The following is a 26,448-nucleotide window of genomic DNA, read 5'->3' on the forward strand; positions in this document are numbered from 1 at the left end:
ATGAGCCATACTACGTGATTAAGGACGGCATTATAATATTCTTCTATATTAATGATATTATCGTTGCTTACCACAAAAATAAGGAGGTAGTAGTAACTAAAGCAGTTAACCTACTATAAAATAAATACACTATGACTGGAGGTAATAACCTATAGTAGTTTCTTAGTATAGAGGTTATCTAATAGAGAGATAAGAACCTTATATAGCTATCATAAGCCATATACATTAAAAAGATCTAATAATTAATTGATAAAATAGACTGCCGACATAATACGCCTATGGCTGGTATAGAGCTAAAGCCCTATATAGGGTTAGCCTTACTATTAGAGGTTAACAAGTATTAATAGAAGATTAGATCCCTACTATTTACCGCCGTAACAACGCGCCTAGATATCACTTTCGCCATATCACGATTGGCTTAATTCCTTACAAACCTAGGCTAAGAGTACTATAATGTAGCTAATCAAGTACTCCTTTATCTTGGAGCAATAAGGCAAAAAGCCCTATAGCTAGGAGGTGGAGATACCCTTTAGGTCGCTAGTGATGCCTCTTTTGCCAATAATACTCTAGATCGGAAAAGTTCACAAGGATATATAATTAAGCTATTTAGTGGCCTGATCGCGTAGCGAGCAAATAAATAGGATACTATTACAACGTCGACAACTAAGGTAGAGCTCCTAGCCCTTATATAAGTGGCTAAGGAAGCAATATATCTCTCCCAATTATTAAAGGAACTAAGGATCAACCTGCCTAGCACTACAATCACAATCCAATGTAATAACAAATAGACAATTCGACTAGTCACATAGGAAGTATTAAAACTCTAGACTAAGCTTCGACATATGGATATCCACACCCACTGGCTAAGACAAGAGGTCGCTGCTGGGACGATCACCGTTTAGTATATCAGATTGGACGACATGATTACTAATGGACTCATAAAGGTGCTGCCAGCCAATAAATGGCAAGGCCTGCTCAATTAACTAGGCCTAGTTGACGTGACGAGCGTAGAGGTGACAAGAACTACACCACTCAACAAGATATAGGACTACCTTCACTAAGTACTCTGACGATTAATCGCCCAATCAATCAGCTTAGGTAGTGACAACGCACCGAGCTAAGGGGGTGTGTTAGATATGAGGGCGTGTACTAAGTATCTTACTGTTATTAGATAAGGGCCTACGAAGTTGCCTTGGTACGGACAGTACTCCGGGCAGGTGGCAGGGATAGCTGGCCATCCGCCCTTGCTGGACACCCAGCCCCGAAGCAAGGGATAGTTGATAGGAACCTAATAAAAGCTGGTAGAATACACGTATATGACAATAATCAATCAATTCATCTCATCTCCAGATCACCAACATCCATCAAATCACTGTGTGAATCTGACACAACTAAGGGAAGGGAAGGGGTTTTGTTAAGATGATAATATTAGAGGAGGATATAACGAGTCAATAATATAGCCTAAGTGTAATCCAAATGATAGATTAATAAATAGGTTAAACACGAGTATAAGAGTTTACACTTAGGCTCCTATATACTTAGTTTATGGCCGATCTATATAGATTGCTCTACGCAGATTAGTCACGTGTGAGATAATTTATTATAGATTAGTATCCTGTGAGGTGATCTATTATAAATTAGTCACGTGACTTACCTAAGCACCCTTAACCTGTAGTTAGTACCAACTAGGGTCCTATTCACATATACGCGCCCGTGGCTATATATATAATGTCCCTTCCGTTACTTATTAGATCTGGATCCTAATAAAGACGTTGGATAAGGAGAAAAGGTCCTCTCCCCCCTATCTAGTATAGATCTATCTTCTCACTTCGTTGCATACCCTTACTAAGGGTGGCTAGCGCTATGCTTTAACTAATTAGCTAGTAGACGGGCCACCCATCTAATAATCTATTAACTGGCTACCAGCGCGCGACATCTCTAAGATATACTACTACTAGTAGTATATCCATACTTATTAGGTAGCCTCTAAGGTTACCGTGACATAATAGCTAGACTATAAATAAGCTTAGTATTACCTGGCTACAGCACTTTATTAAGTATATAGTAGAGCGTAGAATAGGTGTATATTAGCTACTAATACTTAATAGCTATAAGAGCTATAACTTACTTAAATTCTAGGAGATCTATAAGGAGAATAAGATCTATACTCTCTATATACTACTACATTTATCACACCTCCTATAGCCACTTAACGTGGGCTATTTCTCGCCATTAAAGTAGGCATATAGGTGCTAGGTTAAAGGCCTAATATACAACCACATTAACTATATTACTAAGCTTAAGTTCCTACTAGCCTTCTACACTACCTATAACTAGTTATTTATAAAGGAGAATATCTACATAAGCTTTTAAGGCTCTAGGCTAGTTCTATATAATCTAGAGGTAGTCCTTATAAAGCTTAATATTAAGCTTTATACACCATTACTAGCAGCCCTACTAGAGACCCTATAGAAGTTTATAACACTAAGTAACGTACGCAAGCTAGGCACTTAGTTAACTCTTATTTATAAGTAGATTTAAAGGCATTAAGGATCCTCCCCTATATTAGTTATCTAGTCACTTAAACGGCTTACAAGAGGTGCTAAGAGAATGGCGTATTTAATAGTGCTTATATACAATAAGATAGCTACTCTATATAGGGTAAATAAGGCAGCCACAACGCGTAAACAGCGCAAAAAGAAGTAAATCTAGAAGTAAGGCACCCTATTAAAGGTAGAGGGAGAGGATATTATTACTTAAAAGGCTGTTAAGCAGTAACTAGGGGAAGAAACATAGTATCGCCAGGCGCAGTTAGGTGTAAGCTGGTAGACTTTAGTGCGCTGCATGCGCTATAGGGAACCTAGGCACAACTTATAAACGTGTAAAAAGCGTGCTACAAATACTACCTACTTTAGAATTGTTTTTTTATTAATATATTTCTAAAACGTTATTGAACTACGTGGCTTTTTGAGGTGCAGAAAGTTAGTGGGGTTGACGGTACGCTTGTACTGACGGCACGCTTGTAAACACGTTACTAAAAGTAACGATAGTTCCTACTTCTTAGCTTCTAATTGCCAACTTACTGATATTTCCTTCCCAAATACAGTCTCTAACATGACCTTTGCGAAGACATCGACTTCTTCAGGCGCGACTTCGAATAAGCACTCTGCGTGGAACCGTCCGATGAAGCGTACATCTCTCTCAGCGCACATACGTGCCCACTGTGGCGCGGAATCTGCTGACCAAAGTCCTTCCCGAGTCGTGAACTTAACATCCCCGTTGCACGGCGCCCAGCCCTGTTTTAGTCCTTCGTAAGATGCAATGACGCCTTGCGTAATGAGCCAAGTTCTCCTCAGACTTTCAGAGACGATCCACGACCTCCATGAAAGCTCTTTGGGAGAGACGGGATCGAATGGGAAAATCGACAGCTGCTCCACTTCAATTTGCCGTATCAGTGTTTCGCTGGCTTTCTCGAGAGTGCGCTGTAGCAATGCCGACACGAACGGTACGCGCAATTCAGCGAGATGACGACTACGTATATCGCCATCAAACAGCCCGATCATCTGATATACCAGCAGTGCGTGGATGAGAGCAAGGTCCTTCAGCACACTGCCCGACGTATTCGATCCGGATACCAGGAGGGTTGCTTGATCGTTCACCACCTGAAGAACCATTTTACAGTTTGTAGGGGTTCTATTGATGTACGCAGAAAAAGTGGTAAAGGAGACCTGGAGACATGAAGGGAAGCAATCTCCGTACAAATGAGCGTGGATAAACGTATTGCTTCCCGTGGCAACCCAATCCCTCAACCAGGTGTCAACTTGTGCCACAAAGGACTCTAGGTCGCGGATCTTGAAATTAGGCGGCAACGGCATGGGTGTGTGGTCGACTAAGAAGGTTTCGGGGGCAGCGAACCAGGCTGCATACGGATCAGGGACAAGAGACAACGCCGTCACGTTGACGAAATCCGACGTCGGGTCCGGTAAAGCTTCAGACATCAATTGTTCAACGCTGGAATCCTCAAGATCGAGAACATCGGAGTCGGAAGGACGGTATTCCTCCTCAGTTGTCGTGATTGGAACAAAGTTGGAAGGTTTCAGGAGGGGATACACACAGTCCAGATTCTTCCTTCGGCACAGCCGGCACGCTGGCGTATTGCGGTCACACCTTCGTTTTGCGTCATTGCATTGAACGCAAGATCTGCCAGTACCAATTGCAGGCATGGAATTGATTCACAAAAACGTCGATGGTGGAAGAGAGAGTAAACGCCGCGGTAACGGACGACTTATCGGGTGAACTGGTACGGCGGGCGCTAATCAAATGTGACTAGCGCCCGCATTCCTGCCCCCAGTCTGCTCCACACGGCACGCAGAAACACAACTCAATCATTCAATGAATCTCGCAGGGGCATTGCTATAAGTTTGTAAATAGAAACATGCATTGTGCTCAAACATAATCGGTCTCGTCAATACCTCTTCGTCATCAGTCGTCCACTTTTTTAGCTCGACCCATCCATCGTCATCACGTTCGCATCAAACAATGGACGCTATCGTAGACCTCAAGAAGACGGACTTTACTGCTACTGTTCATGATACTGCCTATCCAGCCATCTCGCCTACCAGACCTGAACTCAGTCAATCGGGTCGAGTGGTGCTGATCACTGGGGGCGGGACTGGGATCGGCAAGGCCATTGCACAGAACTTTGTTATCGCTTCGGCATCTCACGTTGTCATCGTTGGAAGACGCTTGCAAGTCCTCGAAGCCGCCGCTTCCGAGCTCAAAAAGAAAGCACTTGAAGTGGGCAGTCCAAGTCAAGTTCTGACGTTCAAAGCCGACGTGACGGTCAAATCCGACGTCGTTGGCATTTTCGACGACATTGCATCTAAGGGCCTACTCGTTGATGTTCTGGTTCTGAATGCCGCCAAATTCGCAAAGCTTACACCTTTGATAGATCTTGGAATGGACGAGCTGTGGACACATATGGAAGCGAACGTCAAAGGCCCGATGTTGATTGCTGAGAGGTTCCTGAAACAGAATCTCAGCAAGAAGAAGGTACGGCTCCGTACTCATCTATTACATCCTGCTTACATTGTGGATAGTTTCTCGTAAATGTCACTACCGCCGCAATTCATCAGCAGCACCACCCATTGATAACAACCTTGGCGCCCTACGTTCTCAGCAAGTCCGCGGGTACTCTCTTTGTACAGCTTCTTGCCAGACAAGTACCACAGGATCAATTGCAAGTCGTCACCATGCATCCCGGCACTGTCTTTGCGGACGGCTTCAAAGACCTGGGAATAACCGAGGATATGGTGCCATTTGACCAGGGTGAGTATACGATTACTACCATGAAGAAACCTGACTAATGTGCACACAGCGGATCTTCCAGGCGCTTTTGCAGTGTGGGCGGCATCAGAGGAGGCTGCCTTTGTCCATAATCGCCTAGTATGGGCATCGTGGGATGTGAACGAGCTGGCTCATGGAGATGTGAGGAAACGAATCGAGCAGGATGAAGACTACCTCAGAATCAGTGTCATCGGATTCGACCTTGGCAAGCGTGCGAAAAGGGACTGATTGGCCCCGAGATTGTACGGGTACATATCTAGCGAAAGATAAAACTGCATCGAAACAATATCCGGGGTTTTCGTTTCGATACTAGGACACGTAATTATGCTTCAAAATTAACAGCTAACAGTTATATCGAATCTACCTAGTACCATGGAGAGCTCATCGTAGCAGTGACACATACTACCTAGCATATTGTGGCCGCCGATGTTTGCGCAGCCAACGAGCGAAGCAAGCGCTGCGGCTCAGAAACGGTATGAAAGCAGGAGTGCAGTGATATGGAAGATGCAGAACATGATATCCACTTGGTGCCGAGAGTAGCCTACGACATGTTCCACAGTCGGTGGCTGGTACCTTGATGAGCTGGCTGCGAAAGCTGGGGATTTTGCGAAAGAGGATATGTTCACGATGGGGATGATCGGTGGCCATTTGCAAACAGCGGGCTGATCGGGCATACGGAACCATCAATGTGAATTGCAGGAGGAAGGTTGAGCATACCACTCCGCGTATTTTTCTGTATATCGTATTCGCATACGGATCCGGTAAAAGTGCAACAACAATGAAAATGGAAGGCTTAGAGCTCCGTTTATCATCACGACGAAGCAGCAGGTGCACTTTCGCCGAGGTGGTAATCATAACGTCTGCCCATTAATAATGTCAAAAACCGGCAATGTACATAATGATTGAAGCCCATGAACGAGACCCGTTGGACAGCATTCTCAAGGAGGTGATGGAAATCCTAAGGACCTCCGAAATTCCTCTGATATAGTGTGATAGAGACACTTCTTTCCTGGTTTAGCATATCGAAGCAGGCACTCACCTTCTGGGCAAGATGTTATGAGTGCCGAAGGTCTGCATGCTTTCAATCGGCTTTTTGCTCGAAAGACGAAGTCAGTACAACTAAAGAACAATAATCTTACCACTACTTGATGTAATAACTTGTCGGAGGATAAAAAGGTGCATCCTCAAGACCTCCAGGATATTGTGTTTGATGCAGAAGAACACCTTGCCTCATCCACGGAGTGCCCGGATTCCTTTATATCTGCCGGAATCGGAAAGCTAGGTGCAATTTCCAATTCTTCGGTCAAGGTCTATCTGGATGCAGTACATGTGATGTGAGTTGGTGGTACAGCTGATCGGGGTATATCTATTGGCCTAAGGCGAGATGCAGCCGCCCTAATTCGACAACTTGTCTTACTGATTACCAATATGAAAATGTCTACTGTAGAGCTAGTAGGTGCTTGTAAAGGGATCTCGATGAGGTGATTTGATCGCTATTGCAAAGGTGGACTTATCGTGTCGAGTAGGGCATATCGATTTTCATATTTTTGATGCAGGCGCTAACGTCTCTTCGACCAGCTGCACTGCATTCGAAGCACAGCCGTACGAAGACTGGTATCCAGCACCGCCTGCGCCGTAGTTGTGAACCACCCACAAACCTTCAATGCGCTCCTTCTCCACTCTTGTCCCACCTTCTCTCACTGGCCGCAATCCGACCCCATGTCGAATAATGTCAAGATGCTCGATCCCCTTGCCCCCGGTAAGGGTGGGACATGATGCAACAGCCCTCTTCATGATTCGGACTGCTAAGTTGGGATCGACCTGAGATTCCCAATTTCCTTTCTGGTAGCACCCGCCCAGGATGGTGCCTCCACCCGCGGCTCGCGTCATGATGTAGCATGCTTCTCCTTCGCCGTCGTCAGTGCCAGAGAAATCCATCATCTTGCCAGCGTCATTGCGAACAAGAACGATCTGTGCGCGGGCGGGGACAACCGTCGTGTCTTCGACGCCGCCAAGAACCGATGCCCCAAGGCCGGTGCAGTTGATCACAATATCAACTTTTCCGGATGGCGCGAACTGCGCTGCTTCTCGGATGTGCTTAAAAACCGCTCGCTTGAAGATGACGCCGTTCTTCAGGCACTGCGAGACCAACCAGGGAAGATAGATCGCTGTATTTATGCACACAGATGTGAAGGCTGTGGCTGAGTCGATGCCAGGCGGAAGGCTTTCCTTCGGGAGCACGCGAAACTGTAAGCAAATGTTAGCAACTCCTGGGTCCACTAGGCTACATCTCCAGACTAACGTTTGGCACTACATCCTTGAACCAGGGGTTTGGAGACAGAAGTTCCGCGAACCAATCTGCTGTTGCTGATCCTATGTCTTTTGCTCTGCTATGTATCTCGCATTCTTTCAGATTCGTCAGACCTCGAGAGCCTAGTGAAAGAGAATGTGGCGTGGACAACAATACCTTGAAAATGCACGCCAGCATCTGGATGGTTCTGGGCGAGATCTGCCAACGGTGCCCATGTATCCCTGTCCCACTGCTCCTCCCTCGTTCCTCGCAAGGAGACACTGGAAGGCTGTTCAGGATGCAGACTTGAGCACGCAAGGAAGAACGCACGGCATGTAGTTTGCTCCCGCCCAAGGCGAGGCGTACTCGATGTCATAATCGCCAGGCATATGCTTAGCAGCCACCACAATTCTATAACGACGGTTCTGGGATAGGAGGTATGCGGTGGTCAGCCCAGCCACACCTGCCCTAGGGTAAATCCATTATCATCAACGAATCAACGTGTGGAAGGATCTTGAAGCTCACCCTATCACGCAAACATTCCTCTTGTCCATTTCGCTCCGTCGGCTCAAACCGACTCGCAATGGAGAATGATCCTTGGCCTGGTTCTTTGGGTGGTGTCGAGACGCCCAGACTCGACCAGAAATTCGTACCGTAGGTACCCCGCATTCAGCCCCACTCTTCAGCCCACGGGTTCGACCTGATCGTGGACTCGCAAGTGCTTTAGACCTGTGGACCAGCACATTTTGCTCGAATACATAGAAAATCCCAACTGCTCATAGCATTTTCTGTTCGAATTCGCCGGATATCTTCACGTTACCCCAAGCAGATTTGCTCAAGCTGTGCGATAGGCTCAAATGCATCGACATGGATCTTCCCAACACCCAACCGCTCAACCACTCCGTCCTTCTCCTCCGAAAGCAGCAGCACATCTATCGCTGGCCAGTAAACGCCAGCACTGAAGTACCTAGCATCGAAGAAGTCGTCGTTGGGGGTTTGATCTTCGTCGGCACCTACCGACCAATCAAATTTCGTACCGAGTGAAGGACCGTCTTCTAGTAGAAGTGTGCTCTGTTGCTGCGACTCGGGGCTTTGCTCTGTCCAGAAGGTAAATCTTTTGTTTGTGGCATCCCAAGACGCGTCGTTGTCCATGCGGGATAGCGTGGAGCGTGCGATAGCGAGGAAACTGTGTGTCTTGTTCGCCAGCTGAGGGAGAAGACGCCCGCTCACGATTATAGTGCCGGCTGTGTGATTCTGAGCATCGAGGATAGCGAGGTAGCAAAGCTCGTGAGCGCCGTCCCTGCAAGGTGTCTTGTTGCGCGTGTGATTGTCTCGCGTGTGGGAGTGCTGCTCAGTCAAGAGGAAGGTGGCGGTCCTCGCAGTAACGTGCAATAGTGGCGAGCTGATCGAGGCATATCGCATGAAGTCTGTTTCAGGCACACGCGGTAGCGGCCGAGGGTAGCGGAAGCGGGCGAATGTAGCATCGCTACTCGTGTAATGGATCGTGAGTTCGTCCTCGTCAAAATGGCGATCCCATTGAGGGGGAGTCTGCGGCGGTGATTTGACGCAAGCAGCAAGCTCTAGATTTGTTCCCGGTATCGAAATATGAGCCTGGCTGACCAGGCATTCGCAAAAATTGTTCATGCTATCCAGCATTTCGTACAAAACATCAACATCCCATCCGGCCCAGGACCAGCTAGGGAATCCAAGCTCAGTACGCTCGCAAGCGCCCCGAGGCTTCCAGAGTAAGGCGACCTCAAATAAGGTCGTCGGTAGGCCATAAAAAAAGGGCGCTCCGTAAGGTCGCTCGAGAAACTTCAAGATCCCGCTGAAAGCGCGCACCTTGTCGCGAGAGTCCGTCATCACTCTTTTCGTATACTCCGATACGGCGATAGCATATACCTCCCACAGATCGTCCGTCTCGAAGTCGAAACTGGCTTGCGGGTCATTTAATGTGTATCTGTGCATGGAGCTGGGGATGAAGTGGTATTGTTCCTGAAAATTGCAGCCTGCGGAGCAGTTGAAGAAGACTTGAGATTCTGTGAAGATAAGAAGCCGGTTCGAAAGAAGACGTTCTTGATCTGCGGCGGAATACCGATTAGTAGCTTAACAAGTATCGTCTGTGGGGCAGGAGCTAACAGGACGCATCTTGGCGCCTATGCGGAAGTCTAAGGTATCACTTACTTCAGATCAATCAGCCAAGAAGCAAAGTTTTCTGCGACAACCCTCACTCACCATGTCCAAGCTCTAGTACTCCAGCGTGAAAAGTCAATTGCACCCTGGCCAGTTTCTAGCATACTAGCTATTACAGTGTCGCCAATGACAGCTTTAAGTTGAACTTCCGATCGTGGCGTTGTGGATACCCCTGGAAGGCCGTAGTAGGCATTTTTACCGGCTGCAGCGACGATAGTGAGGTGAGCTCCTCGGTATATCTGATCCATCTGGTCCACGTTCAAGACAACGTTGTCGACATCGTCTTGCTACGCTAGACGTCAGCATGGCACGTTGCCAAAGTTTGTAATTAGATCACATACGATAATGCACAGTGCATCAACCCAGGCGTACTTGTACCCTAGCTTTTTAACTACGGCTATAGCGTCCCGAATTGTTTGTGCAGGTTGGCCTTCAGGCGTATCGAAGAAGCCTGATGTTTCAAGCAGGGCGACGTTCTCCTTTTTCAGCTTGAGGTTCTGGTCTGAACCCCATTGATAGCTCAGTGCAACGTACGGGGCACTGTGTGGGCATCGTACTATGCACGCCTTTTCGACGTCAATGACTCTTAGCCGAGAGCGGTATTCGCTCCCTGTATGGCCCGGAGCATCCTCTATGCCATGTGAGCATGCAGAGTCCCATGTTGCGATAAGCGTCCAATCAATTTGCTTGTGGTTCACGAGACGACCGGGCTGCTCCATAGAGATACGTTGAATGCTCCCACTAGTGTAGTCAAACTCAGATCTCACAGCAAAGATCGCAGGCATGACCCAATCCCTGTTTCTCTCATCACTTCGAGCCCTATCCTCCCGGCGGAAAGTCGCCCCGGGGATACCCCAAAGAGCTTTAGGAGAGCTGCATGCGATTGCGAGGTAACAAGGTTTTTCCACGTCGATCCAGGTATTGTTTCCATCGAATTTGTCGACAGTCAAGTCAAGTGGATTTCGGTAGAGGTAGAGCTTCTGCGTGTATCCTTGCGCCAATTTCGTTTCAATGTACTCTTTTCCATAGTGAGATACAAGAACGTCTTTGATCAAAATGCAGAACTCGCAGTATTCGTTCGCGGTTGTAGCCCAAACTGCGTGAAGTGAGCGAAGTTGGATTTGTTCGAGCTGTGCACTGAAAGGACCGTAAAACAACACGTTCAGTGGCAGGGATTGGCATCGATCACATAAAGATGCGGTCGCCATAGCCGTTGCTGTCGAGGAATCTGTACATGGGGAGGTGGGGTATTAAAGCAATGCTCGGGATAAGCGACTTATGCATGGATCCACAGTCGGTAACGTTCCAACCCTTGACCTTGTCAGCCAATAAGACCGAAGACACGAGAACAGACGAATAGGTGATGTCCTCACGAGAACAGCCAAACAGCTGGCGTCCTCGTTTACTTTGTTCTTTACTTCTGAGGAATTCCAGGCGCACGAACAGAATGCTCGAACCCCCTCCGCCCACTTCATCCTCTCATGCTTCGATATGTAGTACATGGACAGTCCAAGGTCGTCGTCGTAAGGAGGTGCGCATTTTAGCATTCTCTATGACGTCGCTCTTATCCTTCTCTCATCCCTATGCGGATTTATACATCGAAGCTCGTCGTAGGTTCGCCTTCTTCGACTTCGGCCCCGACTTTGCCTTGACTTCGACCTAAACTGAACTTCCACGCGAAATTGGCTGCGAATGACACCTAGCACCGTGACGAACATTTCTCCGGATTCTTCGTTGGCGAACTGGATCCCACCATAGTGGCCGTTGTCGACCAAGTCAAGGCCCAAGTAACTATCCCAAGCGAGATCGAAGTCCCTGCCATAGAAGCCGTCAGGGTTATGAAATTGGTGCAACTGGAAGCCCAGATGCAGAATATGGGTAAAGTCCACCATGAATCTGTAGGCGTAATGATGGGGCAGCGAGAGCTCGCGCCCAAGCGTACGTGGCCCGGCCAGTTCAATGTAGAAGGTCTCCAGCGCTAGAGTCCTCTCGGATACAAGCGTTGGCAGCTTCTCTGCACAGTGAACCCGACGATACACTTGCGGGCGTACCCGTTTGAGAAAGGAAAATAAGCCGTCGATTGTTTCGCACAACCTGCAGCATATGTCCCGTCCTTTCCATCAATGAGGAGCAGATCGATTCGTAGTCCTCTGTCCGTCATCGGAAACTCTAGCGGGCGACCATATCCAACGGAAACATCTTGGCAGTGTTGAAACTCGGCAGAGGACCGAGCCAGTGGACCTCTCTCCTCCCCATCGCCCCGCCAGCTGGACAGTGAGTGATCCGTGGATGCTTTCATGAACTATTGCTGCAGTCGCTCGAATGCCTTTGCTCCCTCACCATATAGCAGTGGCATGTTGACTACAAGGAGACCAAGAAGGCAGTACGCGACATCTTCTTCCCGGGTTGTCTCTCGTTGCGCGGCCCACGACATGACCTGTGCTATACTGCAGTCACCAGAGAAATCCCGTGCCAAGGTCCGAGTCGGGATGCCTGTGATGCGCCGGATCGTGGGTATGAGATTGCGTCTCGTGTCGATTTTCTTCCAGTGTTGATCGTAGAAGGCCAGGCTTTTGGCACCAGAAGCTCTTGAAGAGCTCGTCTAGCCGCTTCCTATCCACATCTGCCAGGTGAACGAAACACCCTTTCGCGTCGCGGTACCAGTTGAACGTTGAGTCGATTGCTTCGGATAGCTGTGTTGTTAGTCTTGTCTGTACAACAGGTATCCACCCAGAAGTAATCAATATTTTGAGACGCTGCTATTTCGCCACATGGAAGAATCTTTTCGAATCCACGCTTATCCCTCCCTTGGCCTGTAGACAACTATTGGATAGTCACTTCTTCCTCATCGCATACGTGGGGATGTTCTTTATGTAATTCTTGGTCAGGCTGACGTCGCCGTTATCCTTGAGCTGCATCAGACGCATGTTTGCACGATGGAAGCGCTTGCTAGGTGAAGTGCGCGAGGTTATCGCGAAGTGAAGACGAGTAGTAGTTCGATTATTGTCTCAGCCTCCCTTCTTGAACCTCTGCGAGCCTTACAGAGGTCACAGATTACTCAGCCAGTTGAGGTTGCACACAAACTCGGGTGTAACGATGGAGGAAAAAGAACTCTAACTATTGGAGCCTTGCGACACGTACCGTCGACTTGCATGTCGGAATATCAGGATTTTGAGGTATTAGCTTCGTTCACAGGTCGAGGCTGTGGCCCTCATTACAACCGGAAAGGATTCGACCAAGTCCGAGTATATTGCCCTTCACCGTTGATTCACGAAACCCAGTCAGTTGAGAGGACTGTACTGATGCCACAACATGTTGTCCCTAGCCCCGATTGGTCGTAGCGATGGCATCCTCTGGGCGGATCCATCGTGGGGGCGATGATGGAAAGGACCGAATTACAAGGATCGATTTATGGATCGATTGTCTAATTCATGTCCAGATGTAAGTGAGATGTAAGAGTGATGGACCGCATGGCGGGCGGAATTGCCTTCGACGGGCCAGTGCGCACGACCTGCACCCTGGCGCTGGATGCACCTGCCGATTCAACAAGTGAGCCTGCGAATCAGGAAGACATTCATTGGCGGCATCTCCTTCTACTTGATTAAAAGGGTCAGGCGTTGACAGTGCTATGCAGTACTTCTGCTAAGCAGTGCACAATACGGTCCTATTCTAGAACGCGACCGCGGGGGAAGAACCATCCACCGAGCCTCGGCTCACCCCAGATTACGCGCATCATCCCCGGACTTTTCGGCAATACCTGCAATAAGCACAATCATCTGCACCTTTGAATTTCCTGCCTCCCTCTTCTTCCACCTCCTGCATACTATACCAACATGGACAGCGCCTCCCTCTTCTCCGTCAGCGGCAAAGTCGTCCTCGTGACTGGCGGCGCAAAAGGCATCGGCCGCATGATCTCGGAAGGCTTCGTCCAAAACGGCGCCAAGGTGTACATATCCTCCCGCGACGCAAAAGCCTGCGCGCAGGCCTGCGACGAGCTCAACGCGCTGGGCAAAGGAAAAGCAGACTACATCACCGCGGATCTGTACAAAGAGGAGGACATCACGAAGCTCGCGGCGGAGCTCAAGAAGCGCGCAGGCAAGCTCGACGTGCTGGTCAACAACTCCGGCAGCAACTGGGGAGAGAGCTACGACACGTATCCGTCGGCGGCGTGGGACCGTGTGCTCACGCTGAATCTCAAGCGCGTGTTCCAGCTCACGCAGGCGGTGACGCCGCTGCTCGAAGCCGCCGCGACATCGGCCTCGCCCTCGCGCGTCATAAACATCGGCTCGGTAGACGGCCTGCGCGTCCCCGCGCTCGAGACGTTTGCGTACAGCGCGTCGAAAGCGGGATTGCACCATCTCTCGCGGGTGCTGGCGAGCCACCTGGGCAAGCGGAATATCACGAGCAATACGATTGCGTGTGGGCCGTTTCAGAGCAAGATGATGAAGGCGACGCTGGAGAAGTTCCAAGATGCGATTGAGGCGACGATACCGCTGGGAAGGATCGGAAGCCCCGAGGATGTGGCGGGGACATGTATTTGGTTGAGCGGGAGGGCGGGTGCATATGTGAACGGGGCGACGATTGCGCTGGACGGAGGGAGCTTGGTTGGTTCGAAGTTGTAAGCATGGAATAGCGGATTCGTGTATTTTTCCATGTACGATGATCGAGTTGGATGGCACTGCATTTGAAGTATAGACCGATTGGATTTTGTTCAATCGCGCACTGGGTTAGCAGAGCGCTTGACCGAACGGCGTCTCTCGACCCTTGAGCAGGTTGGTAGGGACTTTGACTCGCACCGCCATGGGCCTGGTCTTGAGAGATCCGTACCAAGATACAAAGACCACCAGCATCGACTGTCCGGCTTGTGTGTGCAATTGACGCGCTGGGTGGCAAGATTAGTCAAAACGAATAGACTCGAGTAGGAATTGGACCTAGAAGATCCGGAACTTGATATTCGTAGTATCTGGGTATCTCTGAGCAACAGTCGCAGCAAAACTTTCTCAACGCCATGTGCAGCCAGGTCAAACGGCGCCCGCCCGTCGCCGCTCCAGAATTTGCTGCTTCAGGCCCTCGGCGGCGACTTCGGTCTCGAGCACGCGGCCGACGCCGCGCTTCCACGTCTCCTCCAACGTCTTGATCTCGCCATGGACGCTCTCCTGCTGCTGACGGCGGATGGCCTCGGCCTCCTCATGCTGCTTGCGCACGTCTGCCAGCTCGGCTTCGATGCTCTTGAGGATGTCCTCCTGCTGGGAGTTACTGATGAGCCAGGCGTTCTTGCCGAATTTTTCGAGGAGCCCGAGCTCCGCGAGTCGGGCATTCAGGTACTCTGAGCTCGTGTAGGCCTTCTGGAGCGCGGCCTTCCACTGCGCGAGGATCTCGGGCTTGTCTTCGTCGCTCGTAGGGCTCGTGTTCGGCGGCGCCTCGAGCGCCTCGTAGCGGGCGAGGTCGATGGCGGAGAGCTTGGAGGCCGGGTCGGCCTGCAGGCGCGCGTGCTCGCGCTCGAGGGCATCGGAGAAGGTGGGCGTGTATGTGGCCGCCGGGATGAGGGCCGGGTGCAGTTGGGCGGCATCTACGCCGGCGCTGGCCATGTCGGCGGCGATGAGGCCCAGGGCAGCGTGGAGAGCGGCCTGGTCAGGCGGCGCGTCGACGTCTGCAGCGCGTTAGCTTGTGCGAAGAAACCAGGCACATGCGCATCGTCGCACATGCAGCGCTCGCTGGCCTCGGCGCACGCGAGCGGGGGGGAGTATTGGCCGGCGGAGGTAGATTAAACGTACAGGGGAGAGAGTCGTAGGATTCGTGGATCAGCGGCATGATGGCAAGGCGAGGCGCGTGAGGAGATTGCAAGCGTGGGCGACGTGCAAACGCAGTCGGGGTTGGCGGGAGCTTGTCGATTGCAGGCCCCGCCGGCAGCCAGTTAGCGCGCGCCCCCGCTGCTGCGGACGTCACGCTGGCTTCATGCGGGCGCTGCACTGCACCCGGCCTGTATGCGGGCTCCGTGCCGGCGAGCTCCCCAATACGCGACACGGCCAGCTCCCCAGTACGCGACACGGCCAGCTCCCCAGTTCGCGACACGGCCAGCTTCCCAGTTCGCGACACGGCCAGCTTCCCAATCCGCGACACGGCCGTGCCTTCCTATCGCGGCGAGCACTGTGAGCCTGCGCGCAGACCCCGCCTACCGCCTACCGCCTACTGTGTCCTGTGTACAAATTGACCCGATGCCCACGGTGGCGCGTCCGCAGCCCGCTTGACCTCTCCCCCCACCGCGGCCGCACGCATGGCTCGCTCACACATCGCCGTCGCCTTGGGCGCGTCGCTCCTCGCCGCTCTGATCGTCAGCCAGCTGGTCGCGACCCTGGGCTTCCCGCACGTCGACTTCTGGCACGGCCGCCTCGACCAGACGTATGGGGCCTACGAGCACACCAACCTCGTCCGCCCCAAGCAGGCCGCCGATGCCGTCGACGACCCGTCGCAGTACCTCGTCGGCGTGGGCAAGGCGGACATCACTGGGTAAGCAGCAAGGCACCACCCGCGCGGCTTCACTGACGGCAAGCCAGGCCCGTCGTCGAGCTCAACCTGATGGGCTACGCAAACACGTCGCAGGTTGGCACTGGGCTCCGCCAGCGCCTCTACTCGCGCGCCTTCATCGTGGGCAGCCCCAGCACCCCTGCCGAGCGCTTTGTGTACATGGTCCTGGACACGCAGTCCGGCGACACCGCAATCCGCAACGGTATCCTCGAGGGCCTCCAGGCGCTGGGGCCTGAATACTCCATCTACACCCAGAAGAACGTCGCCGTAACAGGCACCCACAGCCACTCCGGCCCCGGCGCCTGGCTCAACTACCTGCTTCCCCAGATCACCAGCCTGGGCTTCGACAAGCAGAGCTACCAGGCCATCGTCGATGGTGCCGTCTTGTCCATCAAGCGCGCCCACCAAGGACTGACCCTCGGCACCGTCAGCTCCGGAAGCGCAAAGGTCAACAATGCCAACATCAACCGAAGCCTCTATGCCTATCTGGCGAACCCAGCCTCTGAACGCGCTCGGTACACCGACAACGTGGACAAGACCATGACGCTGCTCAAGTTCACCAGAGCGAGCGATGGCAAGAACATCGGCATCCTAAACTGGTTTGCCGTGCACGGCACCAGCTTGCTGGGCAACCAGACCGTCGTTGCTGCAGACAACAAGGGTGTGGCGGCGTACCTTTTCGAGCAAGACATTGCCGCGAATGCCGCGTCGGCCAACGCCGCCGACGGCTTCGTGGCTGGCTTCTCGCAAGCAAATGTCGGTGATACCACACCAAACGTCAACGGCGCTTGGTGCGAGGACGGCTCCAACCAGGAGTGCAAGCTGGAAGACAGCACCTGTGGTGGCAAGAGCCAGGACTGCCACGGCAGAGGACCCTTCTACGGCCTCAACGATGGCGGCGTCAAGTCGTGCTACGAAATCGGAAAGCGACAAGCTGACGGTGCCAAGGGCATCTACAACTCGAACGGCTTCACTTCCATCACCGGCAGTGTGCGCTCGTTCCACAGCTTCGTTGACTTCTCCAACTTCACCTTCCAGCTACCAAACGGTACAACGGCGAAGACGTGCCCCGCTGCAATGGGTAACTCCTTTGCGGCTGGTACTTCGGACGGCCCCGGTGCCTTCGACTTCGTCCAAAACGACCCCGGAGCACCCAGCAACCCTTTCTGGAACGTCGTGGGCAGTCTCATTGCTCCTCCTGGCGCTGCGCAGATCAAGTGCCAGCAGCCGAAGCCCATTCTCCTCAACGTTGGAGAGGCAAAGACTCCATATGACTGGTCTCCCAACATCGTAGACATCCAGGTTCTGCGTGTTGGTCAGTTCATCATCATCGTCTCGCCGGGTGAGGCAACCACCATGTCTGGCCGCCGCTGGAGGGAAGCCGTCTACAACAAGGCTGTTTCCTCCGGTATTGTCTCATCCTCCACTCCCCCGATTGTTGTTCTGGGCGGACCTGCCAACACCTACTCCCACTACATCACCACCGAGGAGGAATACGGCATCCAGCGTTACGAAGGTGCCTCCACCTTGCATGGACCTCACACCTTGAACGCGTACATCAATGCCACTCTGGGCTACCTTCCCTACCTGGCTGACGGCGCCACTACTTCTTCGCCCGCAGGCCCCACCCCTCCCGACAACCGTAACAGGAGCATCTCGCTCATCACCGGCGTCGTGTACGATGGTGCGGGCATCGGAAGTAGCTTCGGCAAGGTTCTCACCGACGTTTCGTCCACCTACACGCGCGGCGCAAGGGTCGTCGCCGTCTTCCAGGGCGCCAACCCGCGCAACAACCTCCGCCTCGAGGGCACCTTTAGCTCAATTGAGAAGCAGGGCAACGACGGCTCCTGGACACAGGTCCGCAACGACCAGGACTGGGAACTTGTTTATGAGTGGAAGAGGGACAACGGGCTCACCGGCACGAGCAGCGTCACGATCACCTGGGATACGTCGATTACCAGCCCGGCTACGGGATTGTATCGCATCAAGTATTACGGCGACTCCAAGGCAGTTGGCGGTAAGATTACCGCCTTCACGGGGACCAGTGGGGTCTTCAAGTTGTCCTAGACTGGGAAAGGGACGACATGTTTAACGAAGGACACGATGCGCAACGTAAATGCTGATCCCGCTAATTCGGAAAATATTCAATACCATTAATATTGTCCAGCTCTGGAGATGCACCACAATATGCTACTTGTAGTCCTCGCCCATTGGAGCAGTCTCCGAGCACTCCAAGAGCATTGTCTCACCTTCCCACCCACTCAAATTTCCTCCACCCGCTCCTCTGTCTCCTTCTCCAAGCCATCGTACAACTCTACCTGCGCACCATCCATTCCTTTGAAATGCTTACTATACATCGTAACGCTCCACCAATGCTTCGGCTGCAGGAACATCTGATCGATCTCATCGAGAGTTCGTCCGTTTGTCTCGGGAAAGAAGAAGTAGATGACGGGCGTGATGAAGCAACCGAGAACCGCGAAGATGATGTAGGTCTTGTATCCAATCTCAGCGAAGCAGATGGGCGTTATCTCAGCGACGATGAAGTTGCAGAGCCAGTGCGTCTAGGCAAGCATTAGCAAAGAGCAAGGAAAGTTGGAGAGGGACGAGGCTACTCACAGCAACACCGACCGCAGACGAGTGCACGCGGAGCTCCTGCGTGGAGATCTCCGCGCTGTAAAGGAAATTCGCGGCGAGGAATCCGAGCGGGAAAAACGCCATGAACAGGAAGAGGAAGAAGACCGCTACGTCGCCGGCCGCTTTGGAGTGCGCGAGCTGCGACACGCATATCGCCAGCATCGCCATGCAGAACGCCATCCCGCTGGAGCTCGCGAGCAGCAGCGCGCGCCGCCCCACGCGGTCGATGGTCACAAACGCCAGCACCGCGGCGAAGATCTTCCACGTGAGAACGCACGCGTTGAGCATCGAGGCCTGGTGCGCGGCGAAGCCCAACGACTCGCGGAAGATGGTGGTTCCGTAGTAGCTGACTGCGTTTGCGCCCGTCATCTGGGCGGCGAAGTTGACGAAGAAGGCGAGGAACAGACGGTAGCCGTTGCGCTGCCGCTTTTGCGCGAGGAGCTTGAAGAAGGGCGTTTTCTTCTCCTTCGCGTCGCGCACCGCGAGCCGCGCTTGCTCGACTGCCGCGACGACCTCGTCGTCGTCTGTCCCAAGCCCCTTGATCACGCCGAACACGCGCGCGGCGTCATCCAGGCGGCCGACCTGGACCAGCCAGCGCGGCGACTCGGGGAAGAGGAACGGCGTGAAGATCAGCGGGATTCCGAAGACGAGCGGCATACCCAGCGACAGCCGCCAGCACAGGCTCGACCCCTGGTGGAAGCTCAGCGCGAAGTTGATCCACGCGGCGAGCGCGATGCCCGACGCGACGAAAGTCCCCAGGACAATGACGTTCTTCCCGCGGTTCCTGGGGGATGTGGTTTCAGACTGCCAGACGGGGACGATGGCGTTGACACCGCCAACGCCGAGGCCGGTCACGATGCGGCCGACGATGAGCTGGGGGAGGCTGAAGGTGGAGGCTTGGAGGAGGAGGCCGATGCAGGCGATGGCGGCGTAGAGGGAAAGGGAGAGGCGGCGACCAAGGAGGTTCGCAGTGGACATGGTGGAGAGGGCGCCGATGAGGCAGCCGATGGTGTAGATGGCGACGACGGTGGCTGGGATGGTCAGCATCCTGACGTGCGTGTGGTGAGTGTAGACGGACCTTGTATCGTGGCATGGTGTGCCTTCACCGTGCCCTCGGTGTGCGCGGCGTCGAGGCCTGGGAAGTGGTTGGTGAAGTCGAGGAAGCCGACGACGCCCCCGAGGTTGGACTGGTTGTAGCCGTATAGCCAGAATGCGGGTGCTACCATCCCGAAGATGCGTACCGTAGCAAGGCGCTGGCCGGAGAGGCGGGATGGTGAAGACATTGTGGGCGCGGTTGTTGGATGGACTGCTTCCTGGTGGAACGAGGGACGGATGGATGCTTTGCTCTGGCACTCTTCTCAACGTGTGGTAGACAATACTCGCTAGGTAGGCTGGAAACGAGGAAATTGTCTGAATTGGACGCGTACAGATATAGGTATTTGTAGGACTCCACTACAGCTCTGACCAGAATGATTAACCTCACGCTAGACTCTGCCTCGTTGTATCCTTCGAAGTCTTACACGTTTACCAAGCCTGCCGAGTGTAAATGTCTTTGTACGAAACCCCAGGCAATCGAGCCCAAACTTTCCACACCCTCAGCCTGATTGCAAAATGAAGACCAGAGTGTCTCCAAAATGAAGCTTTACTGTATACACCTCTAAGCTTTCAAACCTCATATCCAAGCATTTGCCAGGGCGCCACAGTCTTGTCTGTGCCCTGGGGCAGCACTGGGGATTCTTTACCCGTGGGGTTAGCAGCGGAGAAAAAATGTCCGGGGCGGTGTGTGGGGTCTCCACAAGTTCCCGGGTCGAAACGAAGAATCTAATCGTTCGGGTGGTCGGGTCCGGAACGATGCGATGCACGTCGGTATCGATTTAAGGACCGGTGGGTTGCGGAGAGGTGTGCGTGGTGACGCCTGAATCTTTTCCCGGTGTACTAAACCTACGCGGAATTATGGAAATGCTTTGGGGCAGCGTGGCGAACATAGATACAGTAGTGGACAGAAACGTGGAGCATGCGAAGATACATCGCGTTCAAACATGAGGTCCAGCGCCGTAATTCTGCAAAACTTTTGCGCCATCTTGCAGCAAGAGCTACATCCGCACAATAGGGAAACATAAAGGCGCAGTCCCCTCTAAACACCGACACCGTCCCCCACGTCATCCCTTTCATCCTCTCCCGCCTCGAGGCGCACACCAAAGCACATGTGCCTACCTCATCCCCGCCCCCCTTCTTCGTAGGCTTAAACGGCGTCCAAGGCGTCGGCAAATCTGTGCTCGTCTCCCAGCTCAAGAAAACGCTAGAGTCAGAACCATACAATCTACGCACAGCAGTCATATCTCTGGACAACTTCTACCTCACGCATGAAGAGCAGCAGCGCCTGGCGAAAGCCAACCCTACAAATCCACTCCTGCAACATCGCGGACAGCCAGGGACCCACGAGCTCCCGCTTGCAAGGAATACGTTCCGTGCGCTGAGGGAGAGGGACGCCGTGAAGCTCCCGGTGTACAACAAAGCGGCGTTCAGCGACCAAGGCGATCGATGTCCAGAGGCGGAATGGATACCCGTGAATCAGGAACCCTCCTCCATCGTCCGCGTGGTCCTTTTCGAGGGGTGGAGTGTCGGATTTCGCGCGTTTGCTCCGCAGCGCCTTGGGGAGAAGTACGAGCACGCAGTCTCAGCCTTGCGTTCCGCGCCAGATGAGTACGAGGGCCGGCTGGCGCACAACACGCTGCGTTCTTTGACGACGGTAAACGAGGCTCTGAGGAGGTGAGTGTATGACCGAGCAGCTTGATGTGCTTGTTTATCTGAAGGCTGCCGATTTGCAATTTGTGTATGCGTGGCGGTTGCAGCAGGAGCGGGGGTTGCGGGAGAGGATGGGGGGGAGGGATGGGGGACGAGGAGGTGAGGGCCTTTGTGGATGGGTATTTCCCGGCGTATGAGCTTTACGCTGATGAGTTGGAGGCGGGTGTGTTTGGGGAATTGGGCGGTACTCCGAGTGTGGGAAGACAGTTGACGTTGGTGATTGATAGGGATAGGCAGGTATGGGAAACACATGTCGTCTGATTATTGGGCCGGTGAAATATGAACGAAGATAACCAAGAGCGAAAGTCACACCGTGAGTATATGGAATGATAGATTGAGAGCGTACAGTCTCAGCCATGTGGGGGGAAAGTTTTCGGGAGTTGATATCTGCATTCGAGATCGCAAATGCGATCGCAAAATTCGCGTATGACTCTGGTTTGTGAAGGTGGGCGACCATGAACGGTATGTGATTCAGCTGCCCGACGATGAGAAGTTGAATATCTCACCAGTCATGTGATCAACAATCGACTTTACGTTTATGCAATAGCCTCATACAAGTTCAATCCAGGGCTCGACTTGTTCTGTACTACGTAAAAGATTGCCCAGCGATCAGAATGATGCATGCAGAGCAGCGTGCACTTGTCGACGCATAGTCAGTGCGAGCCCCCACTAAATTTTCTGATCCACGCTACCTTTAGCTATGCGGTTAATCATTCAACCGCACGCGCGATCTGGCTAACCCACCGATCTGTCATCTCCACCATAGTTACCAAACCAGTGCAGAAATTCTGCGGCTAATCCATGTGCCGCACCTACTGGAGGTGGTCGGTCACTGGTGGCTATTCGTTGCCGATAATAGATTTCCTTATACCTGGGCGAAATAACTTCGCATGCGGCTGGCGTAATAACAAGATTGAAGTTCTGAAATTATTTTTGATAGGAAAATCATTCAACAGTCTGAGCATCTTTGCCTCAGACCGATTTCGATAATATAATTATAATAAATCTCGACAAATAGCTAAAATGACCAAAGTTGCTGTCCTCGGAGCCTCGGGCCAAATTGGCCAGCCATTAAGTCTCCTCCTCAAATCGGTGGGCACAGATATCCGCACAAGAGTTCTAACACCTCTTACTGACAGAATAATGGCAGAGCCCTTTGGTTACTGAGCTTCGACTTTACGATGTCGTCCACGCAATTGGTGTCGCCACCGATCTTAATCACATTGACACTCGCGCCAAAGTGTCAGGCTACTTGCCCGCGGACAATGGCCTCGAGAAAACACTTACGGGAGCGGAACTCGTCATCATCCCCGCCGGAATCGCGCGGAAACCTGGCATGACGCGCGATGGTAAGTTCCGCCCGCCGAAAATTGCGCAAGTACCACCCTGACAAGTCTAAGATCTGTTCAAGACCAACGCGAACGTAATTGCCGATCTCCTCTCAGGAGTAGCAAAGTTCTGCCCGACGGCATTCGTGGCCATAATCACGAACCCCGTAAACAGTACCGTGCCCATCGCAGTTGAGGTGCTCAAGAAGGCGGGCGTGTTCAATCCACGCAAGATATTCGGCGTCACAACGCTAGACGTCGTTCGTGCATCTACATTCGTCGCACATGTCCTCGGAGAGCAAGATCCGCAGAAGTTCAAAGTCCCCGTGGTGGGTGGTCATTCGGGGGCTACCATTCTGCCTTTGTTCAGTCAAAGCCAGCCATCCGTCGAACTATCTAAGGAGCAGCTTGACGCTATTACATATCGTGAGTTGCTTATATCCTGGCGTGCAAAACGGTGCGCTAAATCTCATCAAGGTGTGCAATTCGGTGGTGATGAGATCGTCAAGTCGAAAGCGGGTGCAGGATCAGCCACGACGTGCATGGCCTATGCGGGCTTCCGGTTCGCTCAAGCCATAATCAAGGCATCCAAGGGTGAGACTGGTATTGTAGAGCCTGCATATGTCTACCTCCCTGGCGTTTCGGGTGGAGAAGAGGTTGCGAAGAAACTTGGCATTGATTACTTTGCCGTGCCCATTGAATTCGGCGCGGAAGGCGCAACCAAAGCGTTCGATATCGGGAAGCTGTCGGCGTACGAAGAAGACTTGCTGAAGACGGCAGTGCAAGAGCTCAAGGGCAATATTTCCAAGGGCGAAGACCACGTCAGGGTAGCGACTCCGTAGGTGACAAGATAGATGCAACCGAGGCAAGAACCTTTGTACATGAAATTTGCTTCAATGCTTGCTCTACAGCAATACAGGGTCTTCCCATCAACTCTTTGGTTCTACTATTCCCAGTAAAGAGCCCCACATGGCACCGTCGAAAACATCGTAGTTCGGTGGAGGGTTAAAGGTAGGTATAGCCCTCGATGCCTCGTTCCACTCGTCAGTCTGACCATCTAGGAACGGTGGAGCGATACGCGGGACCTGTTGTTGACCTGACTGCGTTGGGTCTTGATACAAGAAAGACCCCGGAAATCGGTTGTTGCTATCAGAATATTGCGTGCCTGGGAAGTAGTAAGGGTCCATGCTTGGTACGGGCCGTATAGATTGATAGTTGACTCCAATGTTATCAATGATTGAAGTATCTGCTTGGAATAGTTGTGTATGCTCGTCGCCATCGGGAGCAGCCCACTGGGGCCACGGGGAATTCCGACTTGAAAGGCGTACTCGGCGGTATTCAGATCCTTCGGTCGAATATGGTGGCTGGTCGCATCGACGTCGCTTCTGGCCTCTGGAAAATTGAGTATTGTCTTGAGGAATATCTCCACTTTCGTGTAGCTCTGCAACTACGTTTGAGGGTGCTTGCGATGCGGCGGGTTTTCGGAGGCTCTCCAGCAGCCAGGCCAAGACGTCATGGCAATTTTTAGCCATACTCCATCTCGGTGTTATAACTTGGAGGACCCGAAGCGACGCAACGATATCACTTGCATTGTTAGATCGTTATCAAAAATGTCTGTGCGCGGGCTGAGTACCTCGTAGCATTAGATATGCCATGCAATCTGGATTGACAGGCGAAGACCATGATGAGACCTGCCATCCATACTGCAGAGAGGTATCCTGGCCAGAAAAGTGATCCTCCTGTATTGAGATGGGCTTCGAGGACTCGAATAATGGATCGCGACGCTGCGATGCAAATCTGGATGGCGTGACGGAACTCGGCGGATGTGGGCTTCAGAGACAACGAGGGCCTATTGACTAGAAGAACTAGGTGTTGCCGCGCCACTTCGAAGAAAACCTCCTGATTCAATCCGTCTGGCTGTATGGAAGCGCCCCCCGGAGAAACTGGTTGCGGGCGTGATGAAGACGGGTGCGGCAACATATTCCCCCAGGCATCTATGTCAGCCTTGAGAAGGAGAACATCTCGTGCACTGGCAGAGCGGAAGTGTATGGATTTGTGGAATGTTTCTAGGACACGGCCCACCAATCTCGAATAGCGAACGAATTGAGCTTGGACAGACTGGTTCTGGTGGCGCCGTTGAGATGCAGATCCAGTGTCATTGTTCCCGAGAGGCGAGTCCGGATCCGGCGGCTCATTTTCTTGATCACTGGTCAAGCTCTCATCAGCTCCTGTCTGCCTCGTGTCGGCGGTATCCAACTGAGTTGATCCAGACATTCGTTGCGGATGATTCGTTGGTAGATGTAGCAAAGTCTCCTCTGGGGAGGTTCCCGCTTGTATATTATCGATGGTATGAACAGGTTCGTGAAGCTCTGCCATCCCGGCCTGGCAGACATCGACATCAGAGTCCTGGATTCCAAGCGGATGGCCGAGTGACTGACTCGTGAAGCGGTCTAGGGTGTACGCGCTCCAGAAAACGCGTTTGCGCATGTCCCTCTCATCGGCACTGAAAGTGGAATATCGAACAGGACATCGATGGAGACCTGATTTGAAGATGGACCGCAAGACTAGCCCTCCAGTACTGGAAGCTGCTTGCAGACGCATGGTCGCAACGAAGTAGAGTTGCGCGACCAGAAGAGCCTGTATAGATTCTAAGTCACAGTTTAGAGACAAGGAGCTTAATGGAATAAGAAGCTGTTCCTCTGATCGGAAGCTGGTATTCCCTAGAGGCGGTAGGTCTGGTCGCTCGAGCTTCGCAATATTGAAGAGGCATTGAAAGATGACGGCAAATGCAAGCGCACGGGGCTTGCGACGCTGCCCGCTTGAACCTTCGCGCCCGGCATAAAGCTGCTCCAGCTCTGCAAGACAACTCGGGCCGTGCAGAAATGGTACAAGGGGGTGCCAGGTGCGAAAGTAAGTCATGAGAAGCTCTTTGGCGATGTCATGATCGGGTAGCTCTCCAACCCCATCGCTCTGTGGTCGAGCGGCATCCGCGTGCTGATCAGAACCGAAAATGCAATCTTCGGGCGAAGGTAAGCTGGTGAGTGGTGTGTTGACATTATCGCCAGCCGTGTGTTGGCGATTTGTGGCTGCCGCGGCGTGCGCAAAAGCACGGCGTACCGTGTTGATAAAGAAGACGCCTGATGAACTGCCGACGAAAAGACTCTCGCCGTTAGGCAGCGCGCGTAGAGTACCAATTTCGTGGGCCATGAAGGGAGGACTGGGGTCACGATGGGCAAGTCTGGGCACTTATGGACTGGCATTCGAAACTAAATGACTAATTGCACGTGATACGTCCGGAGCCCCGCACAAACTATAGAACCATCCAAA

The 26,448-nt window shown here is 52.4% G+C and overlaps 11 protein-coding genes across 11 annotated transcripts; 5 read left to right on the forward strand and 6 right to left on the reverse strand.

Annotated features, from left to right (window-relative positions):
* Window positions 1–2,950: 2,950 nt before the first annotated feature.
* On the reverse strand, window positions 2,951–4,246 carry CC84DRAFT_1159048 (uncharacterized protein). The gene has a single exon (XM_018177124.1). The coding sequence runs from the start codon at window positions 4,221–4,223 to the stop codon at window positions 3,054–3,056; it is 1,170 nt and encodes a 389-aa protein (XP_018041896.1). The 5' UTR covers window positions 4,224–4,246; the 3' UTR covers window positions 2,951–3,053.
* Window positions 4,247–4,391: 145 nt separating this feature from the next.
* CC84DRAFT_1253986 (NAD(P)-binding protein) lies at window positions 4,392–5,590 on the forward strand. Its single transcript, XM_018184427.1, has 3 exons — window positions 4,392–5,052; window positions 5,100–5,328; window positions 5,378–5,590. The coding sequence occupies exons 1-3, from the start codon at window positions 4,540–4,542 to the stop codon at window positions 5,572–5,574; spliced, it is 939 nt and encodes a 312-aa protein (XP_018041897.1). The 5' UTR covers window positions 4,392–4,539; the 3' UTR covers window positions 5,575–5,590.
* Window positions 5,591–6,812: 1,222 nt separating this feature from the next.
* On the reverse strand, window positions 6,813–8,253 carry CC84DRAFT_1192052 (D-amino-acid oxidase). Its single transcript, XM_018181224.1, has 5 exons — window positions 8,162–8,253; window positions 7,967–8,104; window positions 7,814–7,917; window positions 7,649–7,752; window positions 6,813–7,593 (listed from the first exon to the last, which is right to left on the reverse strand). The coding sequence occupies exons 1-5, from the start codon at window positions 8,188–8,190 to the stop codon at window positions 6,886–6,888; spliced, it is 1,083 nt and encodes a 360-aa protein (XP_018041898.1). The 5' UTR covers window positions 8,191–8,253; the 3' UTR covers window positions 6,813–6,885.
* A 199-nt stretch (window positions 8,254–8,452) lies between these two features.
* Window positions 8,453–11,721, reverse strand: CC84DRAFT_1253988 (HET-domain-containing protein; the record flags this gene model as incomplete). The annotated part of the gene is made up of 4 exons (XM_018184428.1): window positions 8,453–9,717; window positions 9,873–10,116; window positions 10,171–10,925; window positions 11,427–11,721. The coding sequence occupies 4 exons, from the start codon at window positions 11,719–11,721 to the stop codon at window positions 8,453–8,455; spliced, it is 2,559 nt and encodes an 852-aa protein (XP_018041899.1).
* A 1,886-nt stretch (window positions 11,722–13,607) lies between these two features.
* Window positions 13,608–14,667, forward strand: CC84DRAFT_1159050 (NAD(P)-binding protein). The gene has a single exon (XM_018177125.1). It carries the CDS (start codon window positions 13,663–13,665, stop codon window positions 14,449–14,451), a length of 789 nt encoding a protein of 262 aa, XP_018041900.1. The 5' UTR covers window positions 13,608–13,662; the 3' UTR covers window positions 14,452–14,667.
* Window positions 14,651–15,686, reverse strand: CC84DRAFT_39571 (uncharacterized protein). Its single transcript, XM_018186043.1, has 2 exons — window positions 15,604–15,686; window positions 14,651–15,479 (listed from the first exon to the last, which is right to left on the reverse strand). Exons 1-2 carry the CDS (start codon window positions 15,638–15,640, stop codon window positions 14,851–14,853), a joined length of 666 nt encoding a protein of 221 aa, XP_018041901.1. The 5' UTR covers window positions 15,641–15,686; the 3' UTR covers window positions 14,651–14,850.
* A 417-nt stretch (window positions 15,687–16,103) lies between these two features.
* CC84DRAFT_1211196 (Neutral/alkaline nonlysosomal ceramidase) lies at window positions 16,104–18,421 on the forward strand (the record flags this gene model as incomplete). Its single annotated transcript, XM_018182355.1, has 2 exons — window positions 16,104–16,336; window positions 16,384–18,421. The coding sequence occupies 2 exons, from the start codon at window positions 16,104–16,106 to the stop codon at window positions 18,419–18,421; spliced, it is 2,271 nt and encodes a 756-aa protein (XP_018041902.1).
* Window positions 18,422–18,615: 194 nt separating this feature from the next.
* CC84DRAFT_1211197 (general substrate transporter) lies at window positions 18,616–20,271 on the reverse strand (the record flags this gene model as incomplete). The annotated part of the gene is made up of 3 exons (XM_018182356.1): window positions 18,616–18,915; window positions 18,971–20,019; window positions 20,067–20,271. The coding sequence occupies 3 exons, from the start codon at window positions 20,269–20,271 to the stop codon at window positions 18,616–18,618; spliced, it is 1,554 nt and encodes a 517-aa protein (XP_018041903.1).
* Window positions 20,272–21,027: 756 nt separating this feature from the next.
* On the forward strand, window positions 21,028–21,761 carry CC84DRAFT_1211198 (uncharacterized protein; the record flags this gene model as incomplete). Its single annotated transcript, XM_018182357.1, has 2 exons — window positions 21,028–21,042; window positions 21,099–21,761. The coding sequence occupies 2 exons, from the start codon at window positions 21,028–21,030 to the stop codon at window positions 21,759–21,761; spliced, it is 678 nt and encodes a 225-aa protein (XP_018041904.1).
* A 1,055-nt stretch (window positions 21,762–22,816) lies between these two features.
* On the forward strand, window positions 22,817–23,963 carry CC84DRAFT_1078544 (malate dehydrogenase; the record flags this gene model as incomplete). The annotated part of the gene is made up of 4 exons (XM_018173804.1): window positions 22,817–22,885; window positions 22,944–23,142; window positions 23,194–23,547; window positions 23,599–23,963. 4 exons carry the CDS (start codon window positions 22,817–22,819, stop codon window positions 23,961–23,963), a joined length of 987 nt encoding a protein of 328 aa, XP_018041905.1.
* Window positions 23,964–24,050: 87 nt separating this feature from the next.
* On the reverse strand, window positions 24,051–26,328 carry CC84DRAFT_1211200 (uncharacterized protein; the record flags this gene model as incomplete). The annotated part of the gene is made up of 2 exons (XM_018182358.1): window positions 24,051–24,705; window positions 24,755–26,328. The coding sequence occupies 2 exons, from the start codon at window positions 26,326–26,328 to the stop codon at window positions 24,051–24,053; spliced, it is 2,229 nt and encodes a 742-aa protein (XP_018041906.1).
* Between the last annotated feature and the right edge of the window lie 120 nt (window positions 26,329–26,448).

The sequence above is a fragment of the Paraphaeosphaeria sporulosa genome (genome assembly GCF_001642045.1).
Source record: "Paraphaeosphaeria sporulosa strain AP3s5-JAC2a unplaced genomic scaffold CC84scaffold_1, whole genome shotgun sequence".
Classification (NCBI taxonomy): domain Eukaryota; kingdom Fungi; phylum Ascomycota; class Dothideomycetes; order Pleosporales; family Didymosphaeriaceae; genus Paraphaeosphaeria; species Paraphaeosphaeria sporulosa.